The 12,178-nt window shown below is 44.5% G+C and overlaps 1 protein-coding gene across 2 annotated transcripts in view; it reads right to left on the minus strand.

The window, feature by feature from the left end:
• Moca-cyp (nuclear cyclophilin protein Moca-cyp) overlaps positions 1 to 12,178 on the minus strand; it is a 69,972-nt gene that overhangs the window by 18,058 nt on the left and 39,736 nt on the right. For both annotated transcript variants that reach the window (XM_075691799.1, XM_075691798.1), the window contains exon 14: positions 9,535 to 9,991. In XM_075691799.1, the coding sequence (XP_075547914.1) occupies positions 9,535 to 9,991 (457 nt within the window). The remainder of the gene's footprint in view (positions 1 to 9,534; positions 9,992 to 12,178) is intronic.

Genomic DNA, 12,178 nt, shown 5'->3' on the forward strand with positions numbered 1-12,178 from the left:
AACGACGAGGAACGCGGTGTGACGTCATACCAAACAGCGACTGCGGAAAGGCGCGGCGCTGCGCAGCGGCGGAACACCTGAGGATCCGTGCTACTAGTGGCGCATGCACAGTAGTGACTAGGGAGCGAGAGAGAAACATGCGACGCAGCTGGCGAAGCGAGTGGAGGCGAGCGCAACGACGAGGAACGTGGTGTGACGTCGTACCAAACGTGACTGTGGAAAGGCGCGGCACTACGCAGCGGCGGAAGACCTGCGGCTCAGTGCTACTAGTGGCACATGCGCAGTAGTGACTAGGGAGCGAGATAGAAACATGCAACACAGCTGGCGAAGTGAGTGGAGGCGAGCGCAACGACGAGGAACGCGGTGTGACGTCATACTAAACGGCGACTGCGGAAAGGCGCGGCGCTGCGCAGCGGCGGAAGACCTGTGGCTCAGTGCTACTAGTGACGCATGCGCAGTAGTGACTAGGGAGCGATAGAGAAACATGAGACGCAGCTGGCGAAGTGAGCGGAGATGAACGCAACGACGAGGAACGCGGTGTGACATCATACCAAACGGCGACTGCGGAAAGGCGCGGCGCTGCGCAGCGGCGGAAGACCTGTGGCTCAGTGCTACTAGTGGCGCATGCGCAGTAGTGACTAGGGAGCGAGAGAGAGAGAAACATGCGACGCAGCTGGCGAAGCGAGCGGAGGCAAACGCAACGACGAGGAACGCAGTGTGACGTCATGTGCCTCCTCAGAGCACAGCCACAGCGAAATCGCAAGTTCGTGACCAGTAAAGCTTTCGCTTTAAAATGATCCTTGCCTTGGGAGCTGCAACTGACAAGAGGAAGGCCGCAACTGTATATCAGTCATGGTAAGTGTGGCGGTAGACCAAATGCATCGACTATCATCAGAAATGATGAAAACTTGAGACAAACCGGCAGCTTCAAGAAACAGTGGCATAGGATTCGCTCCATCTTTGAGTCCTATCTACACATGAATGTCCTAGGAAATCGACAGAAGAATAAAAATGGATTGGATCGCATACAGCAGACATTGCCAGCTTCTGACTGGAAGCTTACCATTATCATTGAAAAGGAAGGTGTACGTACAATCAGTAGATTTTACCAGTGCTGACATATGAGGCAGAGACTTGGAGACTGACAAAGAAGCTTGAGAACAAGTTAAGGACCGTGCAAAAAGCAATGGAACGAAGATTGCTAGGCATAACGTTAACAGACAGAAAAAGAGCGGTTTGGATCAGAGAGCAAACGGGTATAGACAATATTCTAATTGACATAAAGAGAAAAAAATGGAGCTGGGCAGGTCATGTAATGCACCGGTTAGATAACTGTTGGACCACTAGGGTAACAGAATGCGTACCATAAGAAGGGAAACGCAATCGAGGACGACGGAAGACTAGGTGGAGCGATTAAATTAGGAAATTTGCGGGCGCTAGTTGGAATCAATCAGCGCAAAAGAGGGGTAATTGGAGATCGCAGGGAGAGGCCTTCGTCCTGCAGTGAACATAAAACAGGCTGATGATGATGATGAAGGGCACATGGAAATCTGATGTACTCTTTTTTGCGCAGGCGTCCCTTGTCAGTTCAGCTCATATAGAAGTGGGTATTTACCTTCTTGAACGCATTGGTTTTGTCTTTTCACAACACGTGGGTCGCTTCCCTGTCTATTTTGCTTTTATTTGTTGCCACAAGTTTATTTTTCGAGCATGTATATATGCTCATAAAAACTCAAACTGTCACTTTAATTTGGCTTTGGTCCGAAGCAAGTTTCTGGCGCGAGATATAGCTGCGCGCACTCTGTCGATGCAGTGCGAACAAAGCCAAGATTTTGAACCATTATATACCTACTACATTGCTTCTCGCGTTTCGTGCGTGGTCATAGCAGCATTTCAGCCGCATTAGCAAGGGGCTTTTGTTATCAATGTGATCAGTCGGCCTTGAGAGCCGAATAAGTGTGACGTAGAGAAGGAATAGCTTCAAAGCAGCGAAACCTGCTGTTGGTGCTCCTTCCATACCATTATCAAGGTGACGCACTGTCTCTGGGTTTGCGACAGGTAATGCAGTTGCTTTCAATCAGCTTTGTTGAGGGCGCTCGCTGCTTTACAATGCGGGGGGGAGCGCAATAACATGGTATATTTCCTATTTTGTGAGGCCTGTTTGCCAGTTGGAAAAAATTGTGTGCAATTAGTACGTTGCTGAAAACACAGCAGTTAGATGTCATTTGGGGCTGCCTGGGGGTGCCTACAGATGCCTCATTGACGCTTTGAGAATTAGGACGGTACTTCTCGATTTACATAATTAATTGCAACTGTCAAATGAAATTTCAGGAACGAAAGAATTACTGGCGGCTACTCCACTGCACTGGAAACAATATGCACTAGGTTTTCTTCTAGTAACGCAACTGCTCTTTCTTTAAGTCTTGGTGCATGATAGCAGTAACCAAAATGAGGCCAAGCCAGATTCACTCAAAATCAGAATCAAAAGCATACGTGCACAGGAGCACTTATACTCGAACTTGTACAAAAAAGAAAGAAAGACCGAGAGAGGCAGCAGTTTCGCAGGAAAAGTGAAGCAGTATTACTGATAGCGAAGTATACAACAATCATGTGAAGGTAGATTACACCACCGAGAGATGTCAGTCAGGCTGTAAAACTGAGCCGTCTCCTACTATGAGGTCTTGTAAATTCTCATATAAGCCCGTCACTTCAGTGAACAATTTGAGGTCACACGAAGTTTCTTCAAGTGCAAGAAATATGTATATATACAGTGGAACCCCGTTCTTACGTTTTTCACCGGACCGCGGAAAAAAAACGTAACAGCCGAGAAAACGCAACAGTGAGGAAAGCTCCGAAAATGAATGAAAAAAGTGCAGCTTCAACTATAGACAATTTATTTCCACAGAGTGCGCTTAGACCTTAAAGAAGTCCAGAATGGTGGCTTGCCGTTTCTTTCGCTCGCTAGAAATCACATGTTTCTCAATAGCCTGGAAGGCCGCATTGCTGTCAGCGTCGCTGTGAGGTGCGGCTTACCTGCGGAGGAGGCCCAGAGCCGCGATGGCTTCTCCAAACTCTCCGGCAACATGCGGCTCGTGCTCCTCGTCGTCAGCGCGCCACGGCAATGGCAACGGACGAAGGAATATCCGCGGGAAATTTTGCCCTCTTTGGCGTAATCATGCTAATGTGCTAACGATTGTTTAGTATTGCTGCGAAGCGTGCGCGTCCGAGCAGCCCGGTTGCGCGCAGTGCAGCGTGGTTTCGCGAGAGATGTAAACAAGAGAGGAGAGCTAGCCCGATAGGCGGAGCAACGCCAACTTCCGCCTTCCCTTTAGCTATAGCTTCACAAAGAGTGACGTCAAGGCCTCTCCCGAGTTTCCTTCCTCCGTGAGTCGACCCGTCCAACAAACCGTAATCACAGTGATAGTGAGAGCATTTTTCACATATGGCCATCTATTGGCAGCCTCTCGAACTGGCGTGCGGCTTCTTGCAGCCAGTTCCATAGCCAAACCCGGCCAAGCCCGGTCAAAACTCGTCAAAAACCAAAATGGCCGTTGGAGCGCGTTGCCTACTTTAGCCCAGACGGGTTCGGGTTGCAACGCATCATGCGGGAACGTTTTCACATCTACTACGTAACAGCGGGGCTCCTTATACATAGGATCCTATGGAAGCTATGCCGGGACCGGATGAAAATGACGTAGCAGCCGGGAAAACGCAGCAGTGAGGAACATAACAGCGGGGTTCTACTGTATATATATACACCATAAAAACACACACACACACATTTAGGATGCATTGGATGCTTATTGTTATCTGACTTATTGTTAAAACCGGTACAGTAAATTTCTATTAATAGAACTTCTGTTAATTATATGCCAGTTAATTAACATTTCAGTTAATTAGGTCCTGATCGAAATTTCGGGCCGGCACCTATGAATTTCTATGGGCACAAACTTTCGTTATATCAATCCTAAAATGATTCTTCACCAGATAACTTGCACAGCTCGACCCCTACGGTGACCCTAATAGCAACTCCTTTACTAGCAGCATCTGTCTTAGCAGATCTTGTGGGAGAGTGAATGCTTTGAACACATGTAATCTGACGCCGAAAAAAGCCTTTTCAACCTGCCCTAGGAAGATTTTCAAGTAATAATAGTAGCTTACAATGTTCAATTACTAGGTGTGTGCGAGTACCAAATAGTGCATTTCAAATCGAATAAAGAAAAAAAACCAAATACCGAATCTAATATCAGAAAATTTTTCGCCAAATTTAATGCTAACAAATTTCGGGCAAGAAAATACAGTGCTGCGCGTGCTCTAAAGTCTCCTAGCATTGCATAACAATAATCCAGAAAGCCATCAGTAACACAGACACATAGAAATCAACACATACAGTACGGTCTACACTTATTAAAGGGAAAACCAAATTAGTATATTTGAGCAATCCCTTCAAACTTGTGACCTCCCAGACTAGAAATTGGCTAAGCTGGTTCCACTCCATAAATCAGGCGACAAGCATCTATCACTCAACTATCGGCCAGTATCACTAAACAGCAGTCCTTGCAAGATAATGGAACATGTCATCTTGTCATCCCTAGCAAACTTTCTTGAGTCATCATCCTTTTTCACTCGTGCACAGCATGGTTTCAGAAAGTGCTTTTCTTGTGAAACACAGCTAATAAATTTTACAAATGATATTCACTTCATACTTGATCGTGGCAGTGAGGTTGACTGTATCTATTTAGATTTTCCCAATGCATTTGACAAAGCATCTCACAGCTTGCTTCTTCACAAACTAAGTAAACTTAACATCGACCAAAATGTACTACGATGGATTGAATGCTTTTTGTCTAACAGGTTTTAGTACATGCACGCTAACGGCATTAACCTTTTGACGGTCAATGATGTTAATATACGGCGCTGCGAACAAGTCCGAAAATGGTCGATGCAGTATATTTACGATGCCGTCTGTACATTTAAAAAGTGCGCCAATTTCCTAACTTTTTTTATCTGTCATGTGCTGCCACTATGTGGGGATACAGGGAATTTTTTTTCGTGCGCCTCCCTCTCTCGGTTTTCGTTGCATGGTTCGTTTTAGTGCTAGTTTGCTCCCGCGCGTCTATATACTACTGCTCGTGCATTGGCGACCACGCGTGTGGGCAGCCGTTTGGATTTTATTTCGCGGGCGGTTTTGGCTTTCTGCGCTTGCAAAACTGATGGCTATCTCGTTACTAATCGCTCAAAGGGCGACCGCTTGTTTTTCGCTTGTTTAGTGCTCACAGGGGTGCGCATAGGAAGGATGCCCCCGTGCATGTGTTTCCGTTTCTTTTCCTTTTTTTTTTTAACCTTTTGAAGGTTTTTGCCGTACACGTACGGCAGCAGTTTTCTGTGCCGCAAAGTCTTTGCCGTACGGGTACGGTTTCGACCCTCTGTTTGAAATTTCGCGCCATAATGACGATGCGCGTTCACTGGGAGGTGCTGCCACGTCTTAGGACTTATAAGAAGCATTTGAAATTTGCGCTACCTTCTTAGGGAGATAAACAGAATTCTAGCTTCAGCGCGTCGCGCAGATTGCGGCGACACCCCTTTTGCGGTTTCGGTTTCGCTGGGTGATCGCAACGGAGGCGCGTGAAACATCATTTTTTTCTTCGTCAGCACTCTCTTGCAGAGGTGGCAGAAGTTGATTTCTATCTTAATTGGCGCTGCTCTTAGCTTGTTTATCACCATCGCTCACGAGGTATTCTCGCTCTCTGTGGCAACGCGCTTACACGAGAGGGTGCCTCAGACCTCTGCCCAAGGCAGCCTCACGCAGAGATGTCATGTGACCGCCAACACAACTCGTCACTCCAAGAGGAGAACAGACACGCATTTTAGGTGTGCAGACTGCGATAAGGCACTGTGCATAGAACCGTGTTTCAAAGAGAACCACACTCTGAAATACTATTGAACATTTTGCAGCTCTGAGTGATGCCGACACCAAAATACTGTTCCTAATTTCTTTTTACTATTTATTCCCGACTTTATACATTTTGTACATTCAAGATCCGCAATAAAGTAATTTGACCACCTGGGGAAGTTTATTTTTTTACATAATTCGACCCTCAAAGGGTTAAGACTCGCGAAAACTAATTGCCTAGCTGGTTGGCACACAACCTGACAGTTTTCTTGAGTGTGCGCACCTACACAGTTTGATTATGCTATGGACGTATGTATTAGTGTAAGAGCAGGAAAATTTCGAGACTTGCGAAATATTCTCGTGTGCGGATTTTAAAAGTCTTGAACTATGTGCATAAAAATGCATAAAATTTTTAATTCTAATAAGTTTATTTCCTTTTTTATTGTTGTTATTCATGAATGAAGAGTGCATATATACCAATTCAAAATATTTTTTTCTCAATTTATGGTCACCCTAGAAAAATTACGGTAAATTTTTTTTAAATACGTCCCTATGAAGAATTAGAATCTGCAATAAAAAAATTGGACCAGGGTAGTCGCATATGGCGAAAGAAATCTACCCTCAAAGGGTTAACTCATCATCGGTTTCTGTGACCTCAGGCATCCCACAAGGTTCTGTTATCGGTCCACTGCTGTTTCTGGTATATATTAATGACTTGATAACAATGTAACATCCACAGTGCGACTTTTTTCGGATGACTGTGTGGTTTATTGGGAAATAAGAAATACTAATGACACTGTACTACTCCAGGAAGAGTTAACTATTATATCTAACTGGTGTTCGCAATGTAAGATGGCACTTAACGAGACTGAATGCAAAGTAATGGATTTTTTCACGTCGCGTCAATCCCTGCCCCGCTCCCTACACTATTTGTTCTTCCCTACTAACACCGGTAACATCTTACAAATACCTCGGCGTCATTATAACGTCAAACCTAGCTTAGAAGGCACATATCATTTCTATCATCGTGTCCGCTAACCGCATGCTTGGATATCTGAAACGGAATGTTTCCTTAGCCCCGACACTGGTTAAACTTCTTCTGTACAAATCGCTTGTCCGCTCCAAATTAGAATATGCTAACTCAGTATGGGAACCTTTCACAAACTCTCTTAGCGACACCCTCGAAGCCGTACAGAACAGAGCAGCACGTTTCATCTTCCGTAACCATCATCGTTTGTCTAGTGTCACAGAAATGAAAAGCACATTGTCAATAACCCCTTTCTCAATGCGCAGGAAAATATCACACCTGTGTATGTTTTTAAAAATTTACCACATGAATTCCACCCTTAAAGATACATTACTCACGCCCCCAACATATGTTTCATCCCACTTAGATCATCCTTGCAAAGTTGGTGTTCCACAGTGCCATACAACATCCAGCAGGAATTCATTCATTCCAAAAACATTGTTGGACTGGAGCCAGCTACCTTGGGATATTGCACTTTCGAAAGACTTTGATGAATTTAAGAAGAAATTATCAACACATTATTGCTTGCCATAGCTTTGGTTCCATTTCCCTTTTCCTCGTAATCATGCACATTCTTATATATTTCTTCCCCAGATTTGCTGTGTTCATATTTGTACTAATGGTGGCATTTTGCAATTTGCATCACTTTTCTTTGTGTGATTTAGCGTTTCTTGGTATTTGTATAATCTTGAACTCACTTCATGTTCCGGGTTGTGAATTATGTATTTGTTCCGGTATATATATATTTTTACATATGCGTTGTCTCCTTCTGTAACAAATTTACTTATATGTGTAAACCACTCCCCTCAATAATGCCTTGTGGGCCATGAGGGTATCTGAAATAAATAAATAGGTATGCCAGCGCTATTACAGCTCAGTTCTTATACGAAGATATGGAAAATATATCTGTTTATTATCAATAGAATTTTTGTTGAATAGAATCAAGTCTTTTTTTCTCCTCTGAAACTAATGAAGTATGACGCTTTGTTGTACTGAATACTAGGGGTGTGCAAATACCAAATATTTGATTTCAAACTGAATATTGAATCAAATTAAGAAAAAATGATGAATATCGAATTGAATATCAGAATATTTTTCACAACATTTGATGCTTACAAAAAATTTTTGGAAAGAAAGTACAATGCTGCACATGCTCGGAAGTCCCCTAGCATTGTACAACAAGAATCAAGCAAGCTATCAGAAACACAGATACATAGAAATCAAGAAATATGGTACGATTTACACTTATTAAAGAGAACACCAAATTAGTATGCCAGCACTGATTACAGCTCAATTCTAGTATATAGAGGTCTGGGAAATATTTATTTTTTTATCAATACAACTTTTGTTGAATATTATCAAGTGCTGTTTTCGTCTGAAACTAATGAATCAGGGGTGTTCTGCTGTACTGAAAATCAGTGAGGTTCTCAGTATAATACTGTACCTGTGCTTTGCGCCAATGTTTTATTTATTGTGTAGAAAGTTTTTCTTTCGAGTTTCTCTCTAAAATGCACAGGGGCTATCCACCACACTTCACAGCCAGGGTTATCATAAGGCCAGTCTGCATGACAGAAGAAAGGATCGCACATCATATGGCTTGCATTGCTGGCACTGACAGTAAAGAGCATGCGCCATCCGCTCAATTTCATTGTCAGGTTTGGCATAATTTGCCAGCTGTCAAAGATTCTACATACAATCTGTCTGCCTATCAGCGGCTAATCTGCCCGATCATTACACTTTACGAAATACGCAGTGCTTATGTTGCCGTTCCCTCCGTTTCGGTGATGCACTAACATTTCTATCAGTCCTGTTGACCCGGACGAACCGTGCACCAACCGAGGCAGCCCCGGCGACCGTCGAGGAGCGTTCGAAGTGACAAAGTCCACATCTGCGTTAGCTGGGGCGGCTCGTCCATGGCACACTCGGCAGTCCTTATGCAGCTAAAACGAAGTGAAACGCTCGCTTGGGCGGCATCAAGCATGAGGAGCTCTGCAACACGTGGCACTGCACGCATCTCTACATCCAATACATCTAATATTTGAAAAATAGGATTATTCGTACATTCACTATCTGATTCGGTTCGGCAATATTCGACATTCGCACACCCCTACCGATTACGGTATTAACCTGATTCTGATGAGGGCTGCCCCCAAGAAAATTGAACCATAAACCATGTATGTGGCATTCGTATGCATTGCCACGTAACATGGCTGTATTGCGGCAGAACTGATTTAGAAAACCAGCCACCACTCTGCAACACATAGTAGACCAGCACCCATTTTTCTCACTTCAATATTTCTACTTTGTGTAGGAGCTTCAACGTAATTTCTACGTTAATTTCCTACTTTGAACAGACAGAAAGCAGACATGCATTTGATTCGGGGCTTTTAGAATCAGGCAAGTACTGCCAAATGAATCAGCAGTGTGTTTTGATGTTTTTTCTGCACCTTGTTTAATTCAAACCGCCAGATAATTGAATCAACTTTGGCGGTCCCATCAGGGTCGAAATAACGGTAGTCGACTGTGTTATTACAAGTGGGTTTGGCTGTAAAAACAAAAGGAAGGACACAAGAAACAACAACAGACAAATCTTCCGTGTCAAATAAATGCTTACACTGCTCTGAGGAGATTTTGCCTTGTTTTCACGGCTCCTCTCCTTGTTGGATGTTGTCAGGACATCGTGTTGCCTAGACCCTGATGGCTTTCCACCACTCTTGTTTTCATTGGGCCGCTGCCGTGTCTGCCGCTGTCTAGGTGAACGGGAACGCCTTCTTGGTGATCGCTCCTCCCTCGAAGTCTTCTTCGACCGTGGATCTTCCTCAAACTTACGCTGCCGCCGCCGTGGCTGCTCGTCCCCACCAGGCAGTGGCTGGTTTTCGTCCTGGGTGTTTCGGTGTGGTGACCGACGGCTTGTGTCCCGATCGCGGCGTTCTCGCCTGTCTCTGTAGCGGTCACGATTTCTGTCTTGATTTCTGTCTTGGTTTTTGTCTTGGTTTCTGTCTTGGTTTCTGTCGTGATTGCGGTCAACATTCCGATCACGTCGCTCTCGCCGCTTATCTGAGGGACTTGGGCTGCGAGAACAAAAGATTGTTCTAGAGAAACTGGCCACCCTGTATACGCAATGCCTCATGACTTCGAGCGTACCGCAATCTTGGAAAAACGCTAACATAATCCTAATCCATAAGATAGGGGACGCCAAAGACTTGAAAAATTATAGAGCGATCAGCTTACTGTCCGTTGCTTACAAAGTATTTACTAAGGTAATTGCAAATAGAATCAGGAACACCTTAGACTTCCGTCAACCAAAGGACCAGGCAGGATTCCGTAAAGGCTACTCAACAATAGACCATATTCACACTATCAATCAGGTGATAGAAAAATGTGCGGAATATAACCAACCTTTATATATAGCTTTCATTGATTACGAGAAAGCGTTTGATTCAGTCGAAACCTCAGCAGTCATGGAGGCATTGCGGAATCAGGGTGTAGACGAGCCGTATGTAAATATACTCAAAGGTATCTATAGCGGCTCCACTGCCACCGTAGTCCTCCATAAAGAAAGCAACAAAATCCCAATAAAGAAAGGTGTCAGACAGGGAGATACGATCTCACCAATGCTATTCACAGCGTGTTTACAGGAGGTATTCCGAGACCTGGATTGGGAAGAATTGGGGATAAGAGTTAATGGAGAATACCTTAGTAACTTGCGATTCGCTGATGATATTGCCTTGCTTAGTAACTCAGGGGACTAACTGCAATGCATGCTCACTGACCTGGAGAGGCAAAGCCGGAGGGTGGGTCTAAATATTAATTTGCAGAAAACTAAAGTAATGTTTAACAGTCTCGGGAGAGAACAGCAGTTTACGATAGGTAGTGAGGCACTGGAAGTGGTAAGGGAATACATCTACTTAGGACAGGTAGTGACTGCGGATCCAGATCATGAGAATGAAATAATCAGAAGAATTAGAATGGGCTGGGGTGCGTTTGGCAGGCATTCTCAGATCATGAACAGCAGGTTACCATTATCCCTCAAGAGAAAAGTTTATAACAGCTGTATCTTACCAGTACTCACGTACGGGACAGAAACTTGGAGGCTTACGAAAAGGGTTCTACTTAAATTGAGGACGACGCAACGAGCTATGGAAAGAAGAATGATAGGTGTAACGTTAAGGGATAAGAAAAGAGCAGATTGGGTGAGGGAACAAACGCGAGTTAATGATATCTTGGTTGAAATCAAGAAAAAGAAATGGGCATGGGCAGGACACGTAATGAGGAGGGATGATAACCGATGGTCATTAAGAGTTACAGAATGGATTCCAAGGGAAGGGAAGCGTAGCAGAGGGCGGCAGAAAGTTAGGTGGGCGGATGAGATTAAGAAGTTTGCAGGGGCAACATGGCCACAATTAGTACATGACCGGGGTAGTTGGAGAAGTATGGGAGAGGCCTTTGCCCTGCAGTGGGCGTAACCAGGCCGATGATGATGATGATGATGATATTTCTAGCATCTATAAGATCCCCTTTCTGACACTCTTGCCCTTTAAAGACTAGCTTACAAGACCACCTTTAGAGCAACACGAATAAATTCATGCCTTTCTACAGAATACTGGGTCCTGAACCACCCCTTGGGCTTGGTGAAATAACATAATCCACAGATAGCCTACGCTGCTGTGAACATCTCCACCAAGTTTTGCTTTCGTAGGCAGTTAGAGCTCGCAAGCGCAGCGTGATGTCACCTTTCTCTCAAATGCTCTCTTTTCAACAGAAGCCTCTCCTCAGTCTCTTCTGGACGCTTTATTTCGTAATAAAGCGGATTCCCATACATGGCTACTATTGGTAGTGGTGGCCTGCTACGTAGTGTAGATACCACAGCTGCCACGGGGTGCCGGGACGAGTCCACTGGCTAAGCGCACGGTGGCTCACTGAGGACAACCGTGTTTGACATATGTTTAGCGTGTCGTAGGCACCAAAATTGAACTAGCGGTGTCTACAGTAACATACAAAATTAAATTTGAACTGTGTACCATGGCGACATTTAAAAGATGGTGCACTGTAGGCACGCCCCACTCTGCCATAGCCTTCGCAGTGCAGGACATTGAAGAAGGAGCACCGCAAAGGCCGTGTTTGGTTGCCAATAACTCCGCTTCTGCTGAACGCATTGAAATTTATTTTGTGGCAAAGTATTTCTGAACTAGCCTATTTTAACTTCAAATTCGTTTCTCCTCATCAATAAAAAGTGGTTCAGGACCACTTAAAAGCAC

This window comes from Dermacentor variabilis, chromosome 5, assembly GCF_050947875.1.
Source record: "Dermacentor variabilis isolate Ectoservices chromosome 5, ASM5094787v1, whole genome shotgun sequence".
Taxonomy (NCBI): Eukaryota; Metazoa; Arthropoda; class Arachnida; order Ixodida; family Ixodidae; genus Dermacentor; species Dermacentor variabilis.